This window comes from Mus musculus, chromosome 10 (assembly GCF_000001635.26).
Source record: "Mus musculus strain C57BL/6J chromosome 10, GRCm38.p6 C57BL/6J".
NCBI classification, from domain to species: Eukaryota; Metazoa; Chordata; class Mammalia; order Rodentia; family Muridae; genus Mus; species Mus musculus.
In genome coordinates this window covers 41,648,043-41,672,510 of record NC_000076.6, presented here as the reverse complement: position 1 = coordinate 41,672,510, position 24,468 = coordinate 41,648,043, and the positions used below count along the sequence as shown (strand labels likewise).

The 24,468-nt window shown below is 44.8% G+C and overlaps 1 protein-coding gene and 1 non-coding gene across 13 annotated transcripts in view; one reads left to right on the top strand and one right to left on the bottom strand.

Annotated features, from left to right (window-relative positions):
- Window positions 1-24,468, top strand: part of Ccdc162 (coiled-coil domain containing 162) — a 177,677-nt gene that overhangs the window by 44,010 nt on the left and 109,199 nt on the right. For all 12 annotated transcript variants that reach the window (XR_871443.3, XR_003948818.1, XR_001779633.2 and 9 more), the window contains 5 exons: window positions 5,715-5,816; window positions 9,323-9,484; window positions 16,179-16,264; window positions 16,933-17,065; window positions 17,366-17,569. Coding sequence is in view for 9 of the 12 variants with exons in the window: in XM_011243230.3 (XP_011241532.1) it covers window positions 5,715-5,816; window positions 9,323-9,484; window positions 16,179-16,264; window positions 16,933-17,065; window positions 17,366-17,569 (687 nt within the window). In the remaining 3 variants the exon portion in view is untranslated. The remainder of the gene's footprint in view (window positions 1-5,714; window positions 5,817-9,322; window positions 9,485-16,178; window positions 16,265-16,932; window positions 17,066-17,365; window positions 17,570-24,468) is intronic.
- Window positions 1,718-1,772, bottom strand: Mir3473b (microRNA 3473b). The gene has a single exon (NR_039554.1). It is a non-coding gene; the product is annotated as a microRNA 3473b (primary transcript).

Below are 24,468 nucleotides of genomic sequence, written 5' to 3'. Positions count from 1 at the left end.
GAATGTTTTTACTGACAGAAATAACAATGAATGTGGCCCTAAAACACACACACACACACACACACACACAAAAGGGGCACTCATTTTGAACGTACATAAGGAAGAATATTGTCTTGTTCTGCCTTGACTGGGAATGCGGCCAGCGTCCCCAACTCTGTGCCTGTCTATGAATGACCATGATTGACAATGGAATCACAAATACATTTTAATGAGTAGGTAGAACTGAAAATATAGAATCCATGTTTGAGAAAGTTTGATTGTAATATGAAGGAAAGGAGTCTCTTTTTAAAGAAGTGTGTGTGTGTGTGTGTGTGTGTGTGTGTGTGTGTGTGTGTCACAAGCCTGCAGGCACCACTGTGGGCCAGAAGAGGCATCAGATCTTCTGGAACTTGAGCTATAGGCAGTTATGAGCTGTCTGATGTGTGTGCTGGGAACGAAACTCTGAAAGGAAAGTCTGGTACAATTTGTTGCTGTTGTTTATTCAAGCTGCTTTGGCAAAGTTCAATGAAGTGTGTAGCTAATGAGCAAAGTCACTTTGCTTTTTACATTTCTGGGAGCTAAGCAGGTCTGCCTGCTAGCATGGTTGGAATCTCCCAAAGACTCTTTCAGGCTATAGACTGCTGGATGTTTGCCATTTCCTGGGTGGCAGGAGAGACACACAGCAGCCTTAGGCCTCTTATGAGAGCAAATTCTCTAGGGTTCTACCTTTATGAACGTATCCCCTCCCAAGTCTCACTTACAGCATCGTGTTGCAGGGTGGGTTTCAACATTAATCTTAGAGAGACACAGTCCATCCTGAACGGTGAGCTGGAAGAAAGAAAAGGAAAGGAAAGGAAGGGAAAAGAAAGGAAAGGAAAGGAAAGGAAAGGAAAGGAAAGGAAAGGAAAGGAAAGGGGAAAAAGGAAAAAGGAAAGGAAAAAGGAAAGGAAAGGAAAGGAGAAAGGAAAGGAAAGGAAAGGAAAGGAAAGGAAAGGAAAGGAAAGGAAAGGAAAGGAAAGGAAAGGAAAGGAAAGGAAAGAGAGAGAAAGCTCAAAGATTATTCTCTACCTGGGTTTCTACTCAGGCAGTCAGTGTAGGTGGCACAGACCCTCTGTCTTAGAGTTAACCTCCAAGCATAGATATTAAGGAGGTACATGGGCAGAACAGTCAAGAGCATCCAGCCTTTTGACACTAACACATGCCATTGTCACCTGCAGAGTTGTGCTTGGGAATTGTACAATTGCATTTTTAAAAAATTTGGTTTTGAGGAAGTTTAGCATTTTGTGTGTGGCTGCATTCATAGCTATTCTTGGCCACAGGTGGACACAGGCAGTCTGTACATAGAAAGCTGAGCATATCTATTTGGGCTGAGATATGAATTTGAGAATTATCACCTTGATGGTGAAATATAATTTGTAGCCATAGCATTAAGTTTAGAGACACAGTTTCTCTTCTTTCTTCTCTCTCTCTCTCTCTCTCTCTCTCTCTCTCTCTCTCTCTTTCTTTCCTTTTTTCCTCAGAAACAATGGTAACTCAATCTCTGGGCACAACAATTAAAACCTCACCTTTTTTTTTTTAAGATTGATTTATTTATTTCATGTATGTGGGTACACTGTCACTGTCTTCAGACACACCAGAGGACAGCTTCAGATACCCATTACAGATGGTTTTGAGCCACCATGTGGTTGCTGAGAATTGAACTCAGGACCTCTGGGAGAGCAGTCAGTGCTCTTAACTGCTGAGCCATCTCTCCAGCCCTTAAAACCTAATCTTGGGCTGGAGAGATGGCTCAGTGGTTAAGAGCACTGATTGCTCTTCCAGAGGTCCTGAGTTCAAATCCCAGCGACCACATGGTGGCTCACAACCATCCGTAATGAGATCTGACACCTTCTTCTGGTGCATCTGAAGACAGCTACAGTGTACTTAGATATAATAATAAATAAATCTTTAAAACGAAAATTTAAAATCCTAATCTTATAAGCCTTATTTGAATCTGATTTCTTGGTGGCGAATTCTTGTGGATTCACCATGATACCGGGAAACTCTAGCAGCTACATCTTACCCCTCTGCTGACCTGTTCCAAAAGGGACTAACTCTCTCCTGCTTCTTCTTGTTGTCCTTCCAACCTGGAAGTCCCGCCTACTCTCCCAGTGATTGGCTCCTTTATTCATTAGGTGATTGGTTCACAAGAACAACACCAGGCCCGTCCACAGCACTTCCCCCTTTCTGTTCTAATTAAAAAAAAACAAAACCTTTCTCTCAAATATAAACAGAGCACAACTATTACCATTTTGTAATTTATAAAGTATAAGATAGACCTAATACCCAGTCCATCATTTATGCCATTAAGATCAAACATTGTCATCTATCCAAAATTAAAAGACTTAGAATTCTATCTTGACTTATATCCTGGCTTTAGATTGTATGCCACCTGAAAACCATCCTCTCAAATCTATTCTCTCAAAGTAAATAGCCTGGGTTGACTATGAGACTATAAGTAGTTTTTCAACCCCATCAGAAATCCGAGAATGACCAGCATTAACTGAAAATATATAGGAAGCCTAACAGGACTTCCAGAATTGAGACAAATTGTAGAGACAGCTGCCTGCCTATACAGCCCCTGTAAGTCAGGAAGATGGAGCATGTCTTCAGCCTTCTGGCCCAGAATCATCTGACAGACCTTAGATATACAGAAATATTAAGGACTGCCCTATTCTATCTCAGCAGAACTAAGCTGTATTAACCTGTAAACTGTATCCTTTCAAGAACAGTACAGGTCTGCAGGAAAGACTGACAATTTTCTGCCCAGTGGCTACCTAGCTACAATGTATCACCTCATCTGGAGGTAAGATGCTCAGTTGCTTCTTTGAATCCAGGAATGGGAAGCTGTTAGGAGCAGATTTGTCTCAACAACAAGTGAATAAATAACATTAAATATCACATTCTGTGGATTTCTTACATTTTTGAAAATCAACTATCTATATAAAGTAATCTGGACTGTTCTCTGATAACTACTCTCAGCTATTTCTAATTAAAATGTCTGAAAACACCCTAACAATAAACTCAGAGCCATGAATTTGCTATTTGGCCCTTAACTCACAGGCTTAATCATCTCAGATCAGTTTATAATAACAGTTACAGGAGGACTGGGTCTAAGCCCTATACTTTTAAATTTTTTGTGTCAATAGAAGAAATTTATACCAATGAAAACCTTGATTTTGCATCAGAATAAATTCTGTACCAAAATAAGCAACTATGACTTCAACTTAGTAACAATTAAAAAGATTTCTACAAAATGAGATTATGACTATTCAATCAATTCTAGCTATTTCTCCCTATTCCAATTATGACCATTTTTATATTCTCTAGAAAGACAACCTATAATAGCCCCCCCACAGCCCCAAAGCCCAGGGAACTGGGGCAACAACTCTTCATAACTTCATCAAGCTGAATATGGGCATTGAGATATTTTTAAGGGAGTGGGAGGGTAGGGAAAATAGAGTTGGTTGGCCTTAAGAAGGCCACACCAATGATTTAGTCTCTGATGTCTGTGTCTTGACTGGATCTGGCTGAAAGTCCAAGACATCCAAAGTTCAAGTGGAGACTCACCAAGGCTATATATTCTGTAATATACAAATCTCAAAACAATTTTTAGTATCATCAAGCTAACCTTTATGTTTGATTCTCTGGAATCTAGTTCTTCAGGGGGGTCTCCCTCTATCAAATCTGATCCATATAACCCTGAAAGGTGTAAATACCTTAATCACCTTTTCCAAAAACACAAAGACAAAACCTTTCCCCCAAATCAGCATATCCTTGAGCCAGTAATTAGAAAATGCTTTATTTAGACCTCTCTTGCAGAGGAATAATATAACCACAAAACTCAACATCACACCCATTTTGAAAATCAAAATAATCTAATAAACTAATAAACTAAGATACTGTATGTGCCTATACTAGGCCTTTCCTATCTTGCCAAGCAGGAAAAGACACTCAAGATTTCCATGGAGCCCACATTAGCAGAATATGAGCTCCCTGTGGCTGGTTAAACAATCTATACCATCTTTCTGTTTGGCTCTCTGCCCAGAGCCACAGGCATACTTTATTAATACCTGTATAATATCTGTCTGCTGAACTCTTTACCTGGAGCCACAGACATAGATAATTAATACCTGTTCAAAGCAGGCAATGATTATTGCTGCACTCTCTACTCTGGAGTCAGTGACTAATATTCCCTATCCTAGTACAAATTAAAACAATCCAATTAAACTAAAATATTGCATGTATCTATACTTAGGTCTTTCCTATGTTGCCAATAAAACCCAGTATTCCCATGGAGCCCACGTTAGACAGAATATGAGTGTCCTGCAAGGCAAGTAAAGCAATTTTATACCATCTTATGGTTCAGCTCTCTGCCTAGAGCAGCCAGCCAACTTGTTATACCATCTATCTGTTTGGCTCTCTGTCTGGAGCCACAGGCATATTTTATTAATACCTCTTCATTGCCCTCTCTACTTAAAGTTAGTGACTAATTTTCCCTATCCTAGTTCTGAGCCCATGTGAAATTCCCCATGCGATTCAGACAAAATCTGTATATAAATCTATCGCAAAAGCAAATAATCCCAATTTTATAAAATCAATCTCTGCCCCAAGAAGTAGACAGCTTCCATTCTACAGCTCTCTGACTCAGAGAAGCCTGCATTCCCCACAGTAGGGGACCTCAGAGCCTGCTTTCTGTGTTTCAATCCCCTCCCCCTCCCTTGTGCTTGAGTTGATGTGACTGGTCTCAGAGCTATCCAGCTACTCACTTTAAAAAAAAAAAGAAAAGAAATAAAATGAAATTCTGTAACTCTCAGGCTAATAATCTTAAATTTCTAATGGATTCTTGCCCAACATGTTGGTTTATCACCTGTTACAGGAAATATTAAAAAAACGAATCCACACATTCCTGCCCTAGTGCCAGCAACTCTCAGCCTCATTGCTATGGCCGGCAATGTACTAGGGGGCAATGGCTGACCTGTTTTTATCTCGTGGAGACTCTGACCCAGAGCTCCACAATCTCTCCACCCAGTTCCACAGTTCCCTCTGGCAGGTCATTACAATGCCAGCCCCATGCTTCAGATCCCCCATGACCATTGTGGTGCACATCTGGCAAACCAGCGCTTTGCTGCCATACCTTTCTCTCTTGAACCTAAACGAGCCACCACATGAAGGAATGTACGACACAAACTCAGTTCAGAAACAATGGTAACTCAATCTCTGGGTGCAACAATTAAAACCTAATCTTGTAAGCCTTATTAAATCTGATTCCTCCAGTGGTGAATCCTTGTGAATCTTCCATGATACCAGGAAACTCTAGCAGCTACATCTTACCCCTCTGCTGTCCCATTCCAGAAGCTAGTTTCTTAATAGGAAAGTGAGGTTTTAACTGTAAAGTTTCCAGCATTCTGTGACGACTTTTCCCTTTGGCTTTGTCAGTTTAGTGGATCCTTTGTTGGTGGTACTAGGTTCTGTCCTGCTCCATATAGTCCAGATGGAACTTGAATTTGGCACAGGCCAAGTGCCAACAGAAACTGCTGGCCCCTTCCACAAGTCAGTGACTGGTGCAGAACCTTCCCAAGGCCTCACATGCCCCAGCAGACCTTCAAGTCGGGACATGAGATCCACCTCGGCAGGTCCTCAGATTTTCCTCTGTGTGGCTTTTGTTGAGACCCGTGAACTTATTCATCCATTAGGTCAAGCCAAAATGTGATCCTTGGCAGAAGAAGATGTTGACCAGACTCAAAGAACGGAAGAGAATAGATGAGCTAATGAACCTCCAGTCACAGTTTTTGAAGGTAAGAAAATAGACATATTCTGTTCTGGGCAAGAGGCTTGCTAAATATCATCCTTGAAAAATCTCAGATGGGTCTTTCTCTTTAAAAAAAATAAAAGCAAGCAAGCAAACAACTGATTAGCATGGGTTCACTATGAAGACTTTATTTTTGAGCCTTTTTTTCTTTACATTTTTAAAAATTCAATTTTAAATTCATAGATGTTTTGCTTGCATGATGTCTGTGGACCATAGGCATGCCTAATGCCACAAAGTCCAGAAGTGGGTGTTGGGTCTCCAAAGACTGAAGTTATAGACAGTTGTGAACCCTCTGATAGGTGCTAGGAATTGAACCTGGGCCCTCTAGAAAAGCAGCCAGTGTGATTAACCTCAGGGATCTCTCTGACCTCTTATTTAGAATTTTCTAATCTAATCAGCAAACTTTAAAAATCTAGCTAGCTTTTAGGAGAGAATAAAACTTGTCAGCTTCCTAAGTTTGGTAATGTGTGCACACCTTTAATCTCAGAACTCAGGAAGCAAAGGCAGATGGATCTCTGTGAGTTCTAGACCAGCTTGGTCTATATAGAGAGTTTCAGGCCAGCCAGGGTCACATAAATTCTGTCTTTTCAAAAAAAAACAAAACAAAACAAAACAAAACAAAACAAAACCAACTAACCAAACAAACAAAAAAACCTGTCAAAAAGAGCTGGGCCTTTGCTTCAATGCTGAGCCGTATGTGGTATTGATTCCTCGACTTGAACTTCCTCATCTCTGAAACAAGGTTGGGTGCAAATTCCCAGGAAATTTACTGTCTTAGCTACTTTAAGTACTGAGTTCATTATCAATAAACATGCTCACATTGTTGGGCAGTGGGTCTCTAGGACATTCTTACCTTGCACCCCATACTGATTCACTGCCCGAATTGACCATTTCCCCAGCATCCCCTTTCCCCCAGCCACCCCCCCCCCCTTCTCTGCTCTCTGAACAACTCCCCTAGTTCCTCTTCTGAGGAACTTGACTCTTTAGAAACCTCAAATGAGCCTACTCAGGCAACACTTAACCTTTTCATGACTGGCCTACTCCTTTTAGCACAATGTCTTATAGGGTAGCCATATTGGAACATTTGTCAGAAGTGTCTTCTCTTTCAAGGCTGAATAGTAATCCCTTGTAAGTATTTACTAAGGTCTGTTCATCCACCTGTTGGTACATCTCATGGGATTCTGTTACAAATTGAACACAGGGTTGAAAATACCTGGCATCTTGTCTTCGATTCTTTTGGGTGTATATCCAGAAGTGAAACAGCTGAGACACACATTAAGTCTCATGTTTATTGTTGCAAACAGCAGTAGGCAGGCATTCCAGTTTTGCCACATCCTCACCTACAATGACTGTTCTACATTTCCTTCAGTAGTGCCCTCCTAATGGCTGCATTCCTCAGGTGACATTTTGTTTATTACCATATGCTTCTTGGCTGTTTGTACACATGTAGCCTACGATCCATAATCATATTTAGAATGTGTCTGTTCAAGTCTTTTGCCTTGATTTTAAATTTTATTCAGTAATTTATGTTATGTTGTTAGATTGCAAGAGCTCTTTATATATTGCATTTCCTTTATCAGATGTATGACTAGAAAGTGTTTCTCCTGTCTGAAGGCTACTTTCTCAAAACTGAACAGTAAAATAATAACCAGCCCAGGGGCTGGAGAGGGGTGCACCACTTAAAGAAAGCGCTTAGTGCTCTTGCAATGGACCTGAGTTTGTTTCCCAGTCCTTATATGATGGCTCACAACCATCTATAATTCCAGTTCCAGGGGATCTGACACCTCTTCGACCTTCAGGGGCACCAGACACATATGTGGTATACATATATAAATGCAGGTAAAACACTCAAACATGTTAAATAAAATAAATCTAAAAATAATTTTTGTTTTGTTTTGTTTTTGGAGACAGTGTTTCTCTGTGTAGCCCTGGCTGTCCTGGAACTCACTTTGTAGACCAGACTGGCCTTGAACTCAGAAATCCGTCTGCCTCTGCCTCCCGAGTGCCAGGATTAAAGGCATACGCCATCACACCCGGCTTAAAAATAAAATTTTTAACTCAGAAAAAATTTGCCAAATCCAGTCTTATGAAGCTTCTTCTAAGAGTTTTATATTTTCAGGGCTTAACTTTTTGTCTGCAGTTCATTTGAAGTTAACTTCTGCATGCAAGAATGACATTTCACTGTTCTGCGTTTGGCTATTTGGTTTTCCCTCATCATCAGTGCAGACCATAACTTTTCCTACTTGGTGGTCTTGGTGTTTACCTCTGAGCTCCATCGACCGGTAGCATGTCCTTATGCCAATGACACATTATTTTGATGACTATTCATCTGAAATACTTTCTGAACTCAGGGAGTGTGAGTCCCCCAGCCTTCTTCCCTCTTTTAAATTATCTGGCTCTTGGAGAGTTCTTTGAGATTCCATGTGACTTTTTTTTTTCTACAATTTTTTTTTAAAGATTTATTTATTTATTATATGTAAGTACACAGTAGCTATTTTCAGATACTCCAGAAGAGGGCATTAGATTTCGTTACGGATGGTTGTGAGCCACCATGTGGTTGCTGGGATTTGAACTCGGGACCTTCGGAAGAGCAGTCGGTGCTCTTAACCACTGAGCCATTTTGCCAGCCCCTCCATGTGACTTTTATGATGATTTTTCCACCTAAACACACAACACCTGCTCTGTTCCATGTGGAAAAGTCAGGGAAATGGGTTCACGTCTGTGTACTTAGGAAGCACAGGCTGCCTCAAGCATCCTGCTGCCACCTTCTTTGTCTCCTGAAGCTTCCTAACAGAGGGCAGGTTCACACCAAGAGCTGATGGGGGGAGGTGGGGTTCTCTTTTCACTGGTGTAACACTTGTGAGGATGCTATCTGAGTTTTAAATATGCTGGGGGCACATACATCTGAATTTACATGGTGTCAAATGGATGAATGTATTTAGGTAATTTGAGTTTAATTAATCTTTAACATGGGGTCTATATCCTATATCCTAGTCTGGCCTCAAACTTACTTCTGTAGCTAAGGAAGACCTTAGATTCTGATCCTCTGTCGTCTACCCCTAAAGTACTGGGATTTCAGGTATGTACCACCCATGGCAGGCACATATGGCGCTGGAGAGAGAGCCTGTAATTGCATGCAAGCCAGGCAAGCACTCACACATGCTGTATCCTCAGCCTGGATGTTTTTAATAGAACGATGTCCCACTTAAGGCTCTTTCCAGATTCCTGTTGAAGAGAAGGGATCCAGGGGCCAGTGAAGAGGCTCAGAAGGTAGAGACACTTGCTGCTAAGTCTGACAACTTGGGTTTGATTCCCTAGATACACATGATGGAAGGAATAACCTGTCTCTCAAAAATTACCCGCTGACCTGCACATATATGCTGTGCCACCCACTCACCAATACACACACACACTAAACAAATTAAGTTTACAAAAAGAAATAAGCCGCCTTATTGTGTCTACTTACCATCGCCTCTCCCTGTTCTATTTAAGATTTCTGACCCCGTGAGAGTCATGCAAGTTCTCCAGGACCATGCTGCAAAGACAGTGCCTATGGCTTCGAATCACCCATCTCGCCCACCTGCTCAGCCTCTGCATCCGCGCAACTATGACCAAGTCTGGAAGAATATATATAGCAACCCCAAACTCTACCAGGTAGGACAGGAACACACAGTCCATTTGCCTTTGGCTCCCTTCGGCCCCATGTGTCACCTTCAGCAATTCACCCTCTGTATCAAAGCTCTATTATCTGTGCAGCTTAATTACCATGATAGTTAATAATAATAATAAATGTATAATACTTACATAATAATTCAGAATAAATAAGCATAAGAGAGCAGCAGTGCTACTCAGAGAGAGGAACCTACAGATGTGTACTGTATTGCTCTCATTCTTCCAGCCAAAGGCTTCCACAGATCCACATCAGCAAGGTTGCAAGTCCCATGGTGACCAGAGCAGAGTGCCCAGCCAATGGAACACTGTGTGCTGTTAGCAGTGGGAAACACCAAAAATAAGAAGAGATTTAACATAAATGGTGGAGCGAGATCAGCATGAGGGTATCTCAGAGGAGATATGAGGGGGAGAGGAAGACTCATGTGAAAGACACTAAAGACAAACGGCCCCTTGGATGCAGTAGGAAAGGCAGGTTATGAACGCCATAAACTCTCCACAAGGGGTGTGATATATGTAGAAGGATGTTTTAGGGGGATTCGTGTGGCAGCAGCGTGTGGGTTAGATGGAAGAAGGAAAAGATCAAATTCGGGAAGCCACTCAGAGGACTGTTGTCTGAGAGAGGCATAAAGCCAGTCAGACAGCTGTTGTGAATAGAGGACATTTACAGCATCAGCAGCCATTTGTCTTTACCTTGGTGCCCTTTGCTTTTGAACCTAGAATTTGCTATTGTTTGTCTGACCTATTGCCTTCCTCAGCATGGGAAGACCCAACTGTGCTCATAGTCTGAAAGGAAAAGATGGAAGAAGGGAAATGGGAGATAGATGAGCTGGGGAGTGAGGGGGGAGGGCATGACGAAGCAGGGCAGAGGGGTGGCCCTGAGAAAGGGAGCGTGGTGTCACTTCCCCTCACGTGAGTAAGAGGAGTTTGTGGGAGTAAAAGGTTAGGATGCAGGCACTTGGGACTGGGTCTTGCTGGGTGAGAGAGGCAGGTGTTTGTCTGCATTCTCACACAGAAGGTGAGAGGGCCTGTGAGGAGCTCTGTGGTGACCCCGCAAGACCATCAGAGAGAGCTACATGGCCAATAGGCCAGAGAGCTCCTTTCAAACAATTCTGCTGCTCTAGATTTCCCAATAGACTTTTTAGAGTGACGAACAGTTGTAGAAAGCCAAAGGTATAGAGAAACTGAGAACACTGGGAAAGCCCAGGCTGGAGGAAGTGGGACCTGAAGGAAGGGTTCTAATGTGTTCTAGAGTGTCACACACACACACATTCTCTCTCTCTCTCTCTCTCTCTCTCTCTCTCTCTCTCTCTCTCCTTAGATTTAATCTGTTGAAACAGACCTTGAGAGTGCGCAATGAGAAATAACTGACCACATAGGTCAGCAGTAGAAGTGACCTCCTTGCCTCCCAGATTCCTCCACAGAGCACCCAGCCATCACAACACTCGCTCCTCAGCTGGCATCTCACTGGTGCTGAGGGCTTCTGTTGACATTTTGCACTGTGGTATATGTTACTGTCAAGAGGGCTGTATACCGTTGGGCAGTGGTGGTGCACACCTTTAATCCCAGCACTTGGGAGGCAGAGGCAGGTGGATTTCTGAGTTCGAGGTCAGCCTGGTCTACAGAGTGAGTTCCAGGACAGCCAGGGCTACCCAGAGAAACTTTGTCTCAAAAAAACAAAACAAAACAAACAAACAAACAAGGACTGTATACCAGCAAAGGCACATTAAAAGTATCTGAGTCCTCTGCTTCCTCAGCCAGACTGACAGGACAGAGGGTGGGGGCAGGGCAGAAGCGGCAGGGCACTCAGTGCTGGGTACTCAGTACTGGGCACTCAGTGCTGGATACTCAATGCTAGGTATCTCTGAGCTTCTTGGGTGCTGCTGGGTAGTTTGTTCCGAGGCTGATCAGTCACCTGAGATTTCAGTTATTAACATCTGAGGGCCTGGAGGTGTGACACACTCCTGTAATCCTAGCACTTGGAATCTGGAGGCAGGAGGACTGAAGTCCCAGGGTCCTTCCTGTGCTATATAGAGAGTTCAAAGCTGACCTGGGCTGCATGAGAACCTGTCTCAAAGAAAGAAAGAAAGAAAGAAAGAAAGAAAGAGAGAGAGAGAGAGAGAGAGAGAGAGAGAGAGAGAGAGAAAGAGAGAGAGGGAGGGAGGGAGGGAGGGGGGAGGGAGGGAGGGAGAGAGAGAGAGGGAGGGAAGGAAAGAAAAGAAAAGAAAAGAAAAGAAAGGAAGGAAGGAAGAAAGAAAGAAAGAAAGAAAAGGAAGGAACAAAGGAAGGAAGAAAAGAAAAAAGAAATAGAAAATCATGAGGCCACAATCAAAAATTTATTTTCTCAGTGACTGAAAAAGCAGAGGGAGATAGAAGTCTCAGGGGCCTGATGGTTTAAAGGGAGGGACAGCAAGAGGGGATGGGATTAGATGTTTGAAAATATCACAGAAAATATGGTTTCCCATAATATTTTCAAACATCAAAATCTATATGAAATACATATGAGCTCTGAGGGAGCTTGGTCCAGCCCTTCTAAGGCAGGGTGCTGTGTTTGACCTAAGACCAGAGGGATGAGGAGGAACCAGCCACACAAGCTGCCCAGGCATGGGAAAGGCAGCACTGCTTAAAATAAGAAATTCCATGTCAGCAATCAACATTTTTTTTTAGCTGAATTCTCCAGAATCATAATTTGTGAGTTCTCCAAGCATTTGTCCCTTACACAGAATCAAGCCCCACAGGGACTCACATCACCACATGAATGTTGAGTAGGGGTCAGGTGGGACCCAGATTGAGTAACTATGACTGACACCTCAGAGGAGCGCTGGGCTGTGGCATCGATCTGACTCTCCAGTGCTGCTGTACAAGCACATGGAAGTGTGAGCGCCCGACTCGCCAGCAAAGCAGACACCACAATAGGATCCTTCTGCAACATGTTTATTGGGAGAGCATTGACTGCGTAGGCGAGAGACCCTGAGCCCAGAACTGGTGCTGCTTATATAGGCCTAGGAGAGGTGTGTCTCACACCCAGATTGGTTATGCATCCTACCTCATTTGCATGTCTTACATCTGATTGGTTATACTCTCTCAGTCTCACAGAGCCTAATTATCATACCTCGTTTGCATGTCCCTCATCTGATTGGTTATACTCTCAGTATCTCACAGAACCTCTTTATCATGCCCAGGCCAGGCAGTGACTTGGCAAAAAGCTTTACTGCATATGTACACATTGGTTGTTTACCCAAACTTATGCGTAGTGGCCAGCGGTAGCCAGCGCCACCTTGTAATGGCATATGTGGCTTCCCACATGGAAGTTAAGCTCATTTTAGCATCTGTGTGTGTTCAGGTCAAGTGGCCGCTAAGAACCTTGGTAAATATCTTTTTCAAAGATGCCCTGGACAGAGGAGGGCAGAGCTCAGGGCACCTCCACACCTGAAAGGATGCAATCCTTAGTTCATTATGGCGCCACCTCAGAGGGAAACTGTTCACCCCACCCCTAAAGCTTTCTTTAAGGTTTCCACTTTGAATAAAATGGTTATTTAGCTACACTCAAGGCTTACAGAAAAGTTACTGCTACTCGTATATGTTACTAAGGTGCATCCAACCTGATGCTTACAGTAGGTGCCGGCAAACTGTGCCCACTCTGTCTGTCTCTGCTCCCCCTTCTCACCAGGTCCCCAATTGGATTTAACTGTACCTGTCAGGTCTCATCTGGCCTTTTATACTTCCCCTCTTTATCATGACCTTGACAACTGTTGGAGTTCTGGACAGGAAAGGTGCACAGATTTTACATAGGTACTGTATTTTCATGTTTGTACAGCAAGCCTTGGCTGACTGAGCCATCTCCCTAGCCTCTCTGCTGTTCTTTTCAATACCATGCCATAGATCATGCTACTTTTCAAGTATGCTATAGGTCACGTGGCCACCTGTGAGTAGCTCTAGCCAAAAGTCTTCTTTTTTTAAATTAATTAATTAATTAATTTATTTATTTATTATATGTGAGTACGCTGTTGCTGTCTTCTGACACTCCTGAAGAGGGTGTCAGATCTTGTTACGGATGGTTGTGAGCTACCATGTGGTTGCTGGGATTTGAACTCAAGACCTTCGGAAGAGCAGTTGGTGCTCTTAACCCCTGAGCCATCTCTTCAGCCCAGAAGTCTTCTTTTATTAAAAACCAGGCCTGGGATCTAGGAAGAGAGTTCAGCTGATAAAATGCTTGCCAAGGAAGCCTAAAGTCCAAGCTGGGCATGGTGGAACCTCCTTGAAATCCCAGCACTAAGGAGGTAGAAGCAGACAGATTGCTGGGACTTGCTGGCTAGTCAGTCTAGTCTAATCAGTGAGCGAGAGGTGCCACTGAGAGACCTTGTCTCCAAAATCAAGGTGGACTGCACCTAGAGAACACCATTCACAGATGAACTCTGGCCTCTACATACACATGAACCAGCACACACACACACACATACATACCCTCATCCTTAAATCAGATATGACGGTGCATGCCTGTAATCCTAGCACAAGGGAACCAGAGACCAGAGAATCAAGAATTGGAGGCCAGCATGGGCTATATAATGAACTCCAGCCTAGGGTATATGGTGAAATCTTGTGTCAACAACAAAACAAAACCCCACAAAGAAATAAAACCAAACCTAGACCTACAGGCTCTGTGTGGGGCTCAGGAGCGCTTGACTGACATCTTCTAGACCTGGGCTGAGTTCAAGCAGGGAACAGGGAAAGGAACAGGCTCGGTCTTGTTAAGTCTGTGTTATGTTAGGATAGACACAGAAGCCAAGTTTCCAGCATGGAAGGTACACTTCCTCCATCAGACACCAATGAGCATTCTGGCTCCCCTGTGCATATGACATGGGTTAGTTTACTTAGCAATGATGCCATTGCTATTTGGTTCAGTTTCTATTTGCCACTAAAACCAAAGGCCAACCTTCCTTTCCTGACACGATTCTAACTCTGTATTGACTCCAAGGTCTGGATTTGGGAAATGAGGAAGGACATCAAGTTTACTTATTATTGTTACTTGGTGATGGTGTATGATTAAGATAGCCCTGGGTCCGATGGGCCATGGATTTCAATAGTCTTTGATCAGGACAAGGGAAGGGCCAGCCAGGCCGTGCAGCAACTCTGGATCCCATGACGTGCTTGTCGGGTCAGTGTCCTTGCCACCTCCCTGAGAAAGCACACATTGAATAATCTTCTGCTGCTAGTGATGTGTAAGGAGCCGGTATGAACCGGAACCTCTTGCTGTGGTTCCTGGCCAGAAGCACCATGTCTAAGCTGCAGCACCAGTGAGCAGAGGTAGAGTGTTTGCCCGTTCTCTGGCTCCACACCAGAGATGCCCACCTATCACGTCTCCAGACTGGCTCCAGAGATGGTTGGAGGCAGTTAGTCTGAGGCCCACCTGAGAGCCCTTGGGCAGCTCTGTCTGTCATGAAGTTTCGACAAGTGCAACCACTATACCTGATGAGATCACATGGCCCGAAGTGGAGCCCTAGCTGTCTTCTCCTGTCCTAAAGGAGGGTGGAGAACTGGGTCTGGGAACCTACTTCTCTGGGATAGTCCCAGATGCTGTAACATGACTGGCACTTTGACTCTCTCTTCCTGTGCCCTGCTCCATTTAATCACAGGGCTACACTGACTAGTAGAGGAGGCTTGGAAATATCAAGTTCATTTGTGTGGCCCAGTACCAGGATGGGTCGTCAGTTGCTGGAATAAAAGAGGAAAGCAGCTATTTGGAACACTCAGCGGATTCTGCTGTGAGGACTACAGTCCCATGAAGCAGACACCAGAATAAGCACAACCCAGAAGGGTTTCGTCCTTAGCCTCTGCCACTGGGTCACCATGTATGAGTGTATTTTAGGAGAACGGGCTGTGTGTCTAAGGATCAAAGGGAAGGTAACTAGGATAGGCTGCTCACAGGGTCAAGGGCAGACCACAGAGAGCACTACCTCCATGCTTGTCCCTGAGGTCCCAGGTAGATGACCAAAGCCTCTGACTACCAGGAGAGATGAGTATGTGAGATATTTGCATACAAGGGCCCTTACTAAACTTGGAGTTTCATGTTGTCTCGGGAAGAGAAGGGGTGGTTGTGGAGAAGTGACAGAACAAGGCAGCTGATGTCCAACTGCAACTTCTGGCTGCCTCTGCAGGCACATGCAGGCATGTGCATACATCCATACACATCTTCAAGCACACAAGCATGCTCATGTGTGCACGCATACACACACACACACACACACACACACACACACACACATGGGGGCGGGGGAGAGGGCAGAGAGACTCAAGGGTCCTGGAACTCACTCTGTAGACCATGCTAGCCTCAAACTCACAAAGATCCACCTGCCTCTGCCTCCTGAGTGCTGGGATTAAAGGTGTGTGCCACCACCGCCCATTGCATGTATTATCTTGGAAAAAAAGTTTTAAAGTGAAATCATGTAAAAGGCAAGAAATGGAGCAGCTGCTGTATAAAAGCTGTCAATAAAGAAAGATTTAACTGGTAAGAACAATGACTCACTCCCTCACTCACTGTAGAAATCGTATGCTTCTTAGGATTAAAACATGTTTATTAACACATCTAATATTATTCATATCATGACATTTATTTCTATGATGACCTGTGATTTTGTTAATATCGTAAGTGTTTAAACTAATACTATTTTTTTTTTGATAGGCAGAAAATCCAAGTGACGATGACTTTGCAAAACCACATCTCAGCCAGAGTTCTGACGGGTCTCTCAAGCAAAGAACAGAGACGGGGTAATTAAGTCTCAATATTGGTGATTCCTGGAAATGAGATTAAAACTGGGAAAAACTAGTGGCTGAGGAGTGTGTAGCTTACATGTGATCTCGAAAACATTTGAAGTCAAAATAAAAGCAGAGCTGATAACATGTTGTCTTAGTTAGGGTTGTACTGCTGTGAAGGCAACTCTTCTAAAAGGCATTTAATTAGGGCTGGCTTACAGGTTCAGAGGTTCAGTTCATTATCATCAAGGCAGGAGCATGGCAGCATCCAGGCAGGCACTGTGCAGGAGGAGCTGAGAGTTCTACATCTTCATCTGAAGGCTGCTAGTGGAAGACTGACTCCCAGGCAGCTAGGTTGGTCTTAAAGCCCACACCCACAGTGACACATGTATTCCAACAGGGCCACACCTTCTAATAGTGCCACTCCCTGGGCTGAACATATTCAAACCATTGCACATGTTAACATGCTAATGGATCTGAATTCATATTTCTCCCCAGGACTGTGTCTTTCCAGTGGGTAACTGCTCAGTGAATTGACTATATTTATGCAAATGGAGCAATTATTTCCCTTCTGCCTTTCTAGAGAGCCCCTTCCGTTCAGTGTCACAGCCCATGGGCTGTGTAGATCTCCTGAACTGCTCTGACCTGAGAAGTGCTTACTCTTTTTCTTCTGTGTGCTTAAGATACAATTTCGCCGTGGCCCTGCAACTGCTAGGCTTGAGTGATGGGACTGAGCCCGACAGGAATCCTGTCCTGATGAGAGGGGCCTACTTATCCTTCCTGTGTCTGCGCCACCTTCACATCCGGGAGCTACAGGTGGGGGGTGATGGCACACCCAGCTACACAAATTGGAGGTGTCTGATTGTCTACCATGGGGCGTCCCTGCCTTTAATGGCAATGTTTTCAAGCTTTCAACTCTTTGATTTTGAGTGTGTGTGTGTGTATGTTTGTGTGTGTGTGTGTGTAATCAGTCCCTTCCAGGGATGGTGCCTTCCTTTGTCCACAGTAGAGCTGCCCACTTGAGGTCCCCATCAAGTTCCACTCTGTAGATCGGGACCAGGCAAAGGGTGGGGCCGGGGAAAGGGCAGTGTGTTGATTCTACTTTTTCTGTTCCAGCGCATCTGTTTGGGAGTTCTTAACTTCTTCAGATCAGTTGAGCGAACTTTGACAATGAACACTTCAGGCCTTACCTTGGTTTCAGGGACCCTGGTCCCCACTCTGGGAGATAGTTCTTGGATAAACATGTCCAAAGGAGGCATGGGCACCTTGCAAGGCCTAGGAACTCATCACTACATCCACGGGACACCTGCTGAGCACAAGGTGAGCTATTCCACTGAGTTTTTATTTTCGGATTAGTGCGTCTTCCAGACTTTGTTTCCTTAGCACCTTAAGGGGGCGGGGGGTAAGGGCACAGTAAGCAAAAATAAACCTGATACAGAATAATGGATCAGAAGTGGAGGCTGAGGGTTGGGAGCTGCAGATAAGAGAGGCAATGAGGGGTAAATAAAAACGCCTGAAGCGTATCATGTGCATACATACAAATCACAGCGAACCCTGCCCTCTTGTACGATTAATGTATGTTAGTGAAAATGTAGTGAAAGAGGAAATGACTTGGGAATTACAACAAAACTTGGTGGCCAGAGCTGAGGGAGGTGACGGTGATATAATCACAGCCCCAGGGAAACTGAGCAGAGGGGACTTAAGTTTAAGATCCTGTCTCAAAGCTAAGCAAATGAACAAGCAATCCCCGGCAGTGCCCACTTGGTTCTGAAACCACAGCAGGAAGGAAAGAATGGGACCACCAGGTAGCTGGTGTTTCATAGGGAACAGAATTAGAAGGACACTTCTCTCTCTCAGCCCGAGCCTCAAAAGTGTTCTCACAAAATTCTTTTAGGACTCTCTGATGATGTGCCAAGTACCTTGTGGTCCCCCTTTTGTTTTCAAGCCTTTAAAAATGACACCAACTAAGCCAAACGCGGAGATCCACAACTCTAATCCCAGCACTCCAAGGTCCAGGTAGAAATATCTGGAGTTCAAGGTCACCTTTAGCCACATGGCTGGGAGCCATGGCTACATGAGACAGTCTTACCTCTCTGTGTCCCCAAAGACACTAGGTATAGTGTTTTATACACACCTGTAACACAAGTATTCTGGAGCTGAGGCCTAGGGATCATGAGTTTGAGCCCATGCTGGGGTGCATAGTGGGACCATCTCAAAAACGAAGGAGTTAGAGGCCAGCAGGATGGCTTATTGGGTAAAGGTGGGTGACTCCAAGACAGCTGACCTTAGTAGAATCCCTAGGACCAACATGGTAGAAGGAGAAAGCTGACTATTGTAAGTTGACCTCTGACCTCCATGCTTGTGATATGTATATGTGCATTCACACACTCTGTGTCATGAGCACCCATGCACACACATGCAATAAATACATGTCTTAAAAATGAATTAAAAATATTAGGGTAAATGGCATTAGGTTGGCAAATATAAAAAAATAAAACTTATTGGGGCTGGCAAGATGGCTCAGAGGTTCAGGACACTGGCTGCTCTTCCAAAGGTCATGAGTTCAATTCCTAGCAACCACATGGTGGCTCACAACCATGAATAATGAGATATGTGCCCTCTTCTGGCAAGCAGGCATATATGGAAGCAGAACACTGTATAAAAATAAGTAAATAAATAAATAAAACTTTTTTTAAAGCTTCAGACAAGTCATATTCTGAGCTGTGGCCCCTCACATAAGCCTGCCGTATCTATAAAACAGGAAAATTTACAGTTAAATGCTGCTCATGTACAGAGTCTAGACAGCTCTCTGGGCAGTAGAAGCATAATAAGAGCCATGTATATAATGTGAAGTTTCTGAGTAGCTATATTTAAAACATGCAAAGAGATATGAGATTAATTGTTAATACAACCCACGTAATTCCATGTGAAAGATACATTCTTCTCACGTGTAATCACTGCTAAAAATAAATCAGTGGTGAGATAGTGCACACACTTTTGCCCGAACTCTTTTGAATCTGGTGTTACCTATAGAGAGCATGTTGGCTCGAGGCCACCATGGGCAGGGCCACTCTGGACATTGCGTATTCTTCACCCCGTCACTTAGAGTGAGGAGTGAGACTTGCACTTGCTGTGCAGGCCAGCACTCTTGTTCCTCGAGCCTCTGACCCCCTCTAGACCCCCAGATCCACTCTGGTCACCCCACTCCTCCACCCCTTACTCCCTTGAGCTCCTTCACAGGCTGGGTTGCCTTACTCCTTCCTGGACCTCTGGAGGACGCTCAACCCACTCTTCAAACAAACAGCCGTGTAAGGCAAATACCACTTTCTCTTTCCTATATTGCCCCTACCGCAGCTATGATGACAGATACTACGCTAATAGAGTTTTTAAACACTGTCCTTACTTAAAAGGCTCTCTCCTATTTTGTTTGTTGGGGGTTGGGGTGAGAAATAGAACTGACAGGATAGAGGGGAGACAACGGCCATCTCCTCCTTCTGACTGTAGGGTGAGCATCTCGGGGCTTTGCAGTGTCATTTCTGCTGTCTCTTAGATGATAGGCATGGCATCATACAAAAACTTTCCCAGCTGCTATCACTTTAGCGTGAGACATACCAGGCAGTGCCTTCTGTCAGGGCCTTTAATAGGATTAAATATTTACATTAGGATATCTAGCCCTGCAGGGAGGGGGAGGGGTGAAGAAGAAGCTGGATGCCAATCTGTTGTGATAATCCAGTCAAGCCCAGCTAAGCTGCTGGAAGCAAGACAAGCTATTTTACTGGATATGGGTGAAGCTCCTAAGACAGACGCTTCTCCTTCCCCAGCACAGTGCTTTGGCCCTTGTTTTGATCCCACTAGGAAAGTCTTGGGCTACTATTAATGACTAAAAGGCATCATCTGTGGCTTATCCCAGCCACCTTGTCATTTTATGTCTGTTTAACACGGCACGGTAGGAGGAGCTCCTGCTGAGGGACAGCAGGCTTCTCCTTGGGGTTGAACCTTGCATGAGGCTCCTGAGTCATGAAAGCCTGACAGCCTGTGGTGAATTCAGGGGCAACATAATGCTGTAAACTAGAAGTGCCGGGAGGTGAGGCCTCTAGAAAGAGAGAGCCAGACCATGTGGGGCTAGGCTCTCCTCAGATGTGTAACCAGACCCTAAGGCATCCAGCACACCATTTTGCATCCAGCACACCATTTTGCCCCACTATCTGCTTCTCTGTTTCCATCGACTGTGGGCCAAGCCTTCCTTGCTCCCATAAATATGCTGGGCTCTGTTGTAGCCATAGAATAGCAGTACACAAAACTAACACAAATTCCTGATATAATAGAACTTACCTTCAAGCAAGCAACACTAAATAGACATATAATGTGTACCAAATATAGGGGGATGTGGCACCAAAGTTTCCCTAGACTTCCTGGCTCTTGCAGTTGACTGGAGCTGTGATTAACTTTGAGCAGTGAGCAGAAATGCCATGTGTCAGTGCCAGTCCAGAGCACTTAGGAGCTGAGCCACACTCCCCGGCTGCTTTCTCCTGCTTAAGCCAATTGAAGGCAATGAGTGTGTGGCAAGATAGAAACACCCTCATCCTTGGCTGCTGCTGTGGGGCAACAGCCTGGATAGACACTGTCCCTAACGATGGCTCTCCATGAGTTCACTGTCAGGCCGTCCTGCTTTAGAGCATAGCCTTTGTGGTCTACTGCAATGGAAAAAAGCTATGAAAGGGAGACTGAGAGTGCTGGGTGGTGGGGCACTGGCTGAGGGTGCTGGTGGGTCTCTGAGTGAGGAGAACTGTCAGTGAAAAGACCTGAAGGAATTCGGGACTCAATGTGACTGGCTGAAAGAGATGGTAGCAGAAGGAAGGTCAATGCAAGAGGCCCCCCTGAGCAGGGCCGTGTCTACTCCTGTTGGCAGGGACATCAAGTGTGATTAGGTTGCACAAAGGGGAAAGGAGCAAACAAAGTGGAGAAGGGTTCTTCTGTAGCTTCGTGAGCCATGACAAGGACTTTGGCTTTAATTCTGAGCCAGGATGGAACCCTTGTAGAGTTTAAACATAAGCACAATGCGATCTGACTTTTCCCCATTGCCATTCACACTGTTGTACTGGGAACAGGCTAAACCTCTTCAGGGCTTTGCAGACTGTTCATTATTTCTTATTCTTGGGAAGTTTGAAGCTGCTGTTATCAACTGAGACTTTATTGGGAAGGTTAAAATCTCATGTAGGGGACTGGAGCGATGGCTCAGTGGTTAAGAACACTGACTGTTCCTACAGAGGTCCTGAGTTCAAATTCCGGCAACCACATGGTGGCTCACAACCATCTGTAATGAGATTGGATGCCCTCTTCTGGTGTGTCTGAAGACAGCTACAGTATACTTACATAAAATAAATAAACCTTTAAAAAAATAATCTGAGACCTGGAATTTTACCTTTCACGTAGACCATATTTATTTAATGTGTAGCTGCCAGAAGAACGGCTCTGCTCACAGCAGAACGTTTAAATCTTAAGAAGAGGCCATAGAAGAGCCCTGAGCATCGCAGTGCTGTTGAAGTATAGACCGGCCATCTGCAGTGATAATGTATTCACAGCAGGAGAAAATGTGAGCAGAAGAAAGCTTTAATCTTTTTTAAAGGCCTCTCATCCCAGTGAGATGACTCTGTGGGTGAAGGTGCTTGCCACCAAGCTTGATACCCTGGGTTTGCTCCCAGGAACTCACATGAGGGAAGGAGACAGCCAAGTCCTGAAAATTGTTCCCTCTCTCTCCTTCCATCCCTTCCTCCCTCCTTCCCCCTGCCCCCACAGAGACAGACAGAGAGAATGTTTTTTAATTTTTTAAAAAAGATTGAAGTTAATGAGTCCAGCAGTTTTGACTGGGGTCTTAGGCTGAATGGCCGTTATTATTATTATTTTAATGTAGGAGAGTATAGGAAAATTTAACCCAGTCAGATGAGTACCATCTATGCTGCAAAAAAGTCTAAAGTTCGAGTTAGTAGGTGTCAGTCGTCAGTCTCAGTTACTCTGTAGACTTTAAACATGTATTTCTACTCAGACCCTAACGACTCCGTTCTTTTCCTGCTACTCCTCCAAGAACAATGCTGCAGGACTAGCTTTCCAGACCACAGAGAAAGCCTTTAGGAAGAGGGTCTTCCATTTGACTCTGAAAACTTAAAGGCGGGGTAAGGAGCAGGACAGTAACAGAGTCCTGCGACCCCACAGGCAGCAACCGGGACAGGTTAGTCTTCTTTATGCAGCTGTGGCCAGAATGCCTCGCAGAACAATTCACAGATCCTCAGGAACCCTGCGTTAACTATTGTGCCACAACAAGGTATTTCAGAGTGAGCAAATGGTCCATGGCAGAAATGGACGGCCACAGTTCGCCACCTGTCCAAAGCCGAGGAGTCAGCAGGACCATGCTCCAGAGGATCGCCATGTGCCTCTTTCACCTGCTGGTAGTTTGAGGCAATTCTTGCCTTTCTTTGCCCCCACTCCTTCTCCCCTAGCCCTTCCTCCTCTCTCCCTCCCCTTCTTCCCTACCTGCTCCCTGCCCCCATTCTTCCTTGTGCCTGCCCCACCTCAGTTTCTAAGTGAGGTACTAGGAGTTAAGCCTGGTACCTCATACATGCTAGGCACACACTCTCCACTGAACTGCGGCCCTCCCCTCCCCTTCCCTCCCTTCCCCCCCCCCCCCCGCCCCGCTCCCCTCCCCTCCGCTCCCCAGCTTTTCATTTCTTTCATTTCAAGATTTGGGCTCACTGAATTGTTGAGATTGGCCTGTGGCTTGTGATCCTCCTGTCTGAGCCTCTAGCATAGCTGGGTTTGCATGTGTGGGCCACTGTGAGTGGTCCTCTAGCATAGCTGGGTTTACATGTGTGGGCCACTGTGAGTGGTCCCCTTCACATTTCTTGACTTACAGATGAACCAATCACGTTAAGTTCTGCCTGTAGCTTCCTGTGGAACTTCTCCCCTCCCTGCCAATCTCCAAATCCCTTCTTTTGATAAAGACCCACCTCTGGATAAGAACCTACCCGGACCCAGTAGGATGACCTCTTAATGTGATTATTTCTATAAAGACTTTGTTTCCAAGTGTACATGAATTTGGGGGACATTATCCAATACAATAAATTACTAAGACCTGAGACTACCAGTGCATTTTAGAGAAACTTATAGAATTAAATATTAACTGATGGTGTGTGTGTGTGTGTGTGTGTGTGTGTGTGTGGACAAACTTCAGGAAATCTCATCTTCCACCTGGCTTTGAGGCAGAGTCTCTCTTGTTTCTGCTGCTGTACTTGGGCTCCCTGGCCCGCAACCTTCCAAGCAACTCCTCAGTCTCTGCTTTGCATTCCTAGGAAAGTGAGCTGGGACTATGAACATGTGCTGCTACATCTGGCTTTTTTTACGTGGCCTCTGGAGCTCAGACTCGGGCTGTCTGCCTGCCTTGCTTGGTGATTCTACTCATTGAGCCTTTCCAGCCCAGAACTCACAGAATTATACCAAAAGTGCTTTGATCTGCAATTGCCCATGTCTGTGAACACAGTGTGCTTCCCTTGTGTGGTGTTACATATTCCAGACAGTTTTGAGAGTGGAGAGAGGATGGGCGCCTGAACAGGTCAGGCAGCAACGCGAAGGCAGAAATTCAGAGAAAGTCTTTGGTAGGGGCCAGAGATGGAAGAAGAGAGTTCTAGTTTCTGTTTGGGACCTTCTAATGTCGTCTCCACTGAACGACTACCTGTGAGTGATAGAAACTGAGAAGAGGCCCCTGGGCACCTAGTTGGGCCAGCTGGACTAACCAGTTCATCTCCTTCCCCTTACCTCACCCTGGTTTCCTGCCAAAGGCCCTTTCTAAAGCCCCAGAGCAGCAGCCCGATGGCATCCATATCCTGGGACCTACCCTGCCACGTGGGAGTCTGATCCGTTTTCCTTTTAAGCACCCCAGCCCTACTACCATCACCCATGAGTCTATAATAAACTTCTCACAAAAGTCCTGTGGTCCATGAGTCTCATTGTTTGAATTTCTAAGGTGACAACCCCAAAACCACTGGCCCGGGGTGGCTTTAGTGACTGGAGTTTCCAGGACCCTAAGACTATTCCACTACCAACAAAGCCCACCAAGAGCTGAGAGAGACTCTGTCATTCTCAAAGATACCCCAATATTGCCATATGGTTGTGTCCTCCCCTTCGTATGACCTAAGAGCAGTGGTTCAGCCTGGGTAAGATCCTGGCTG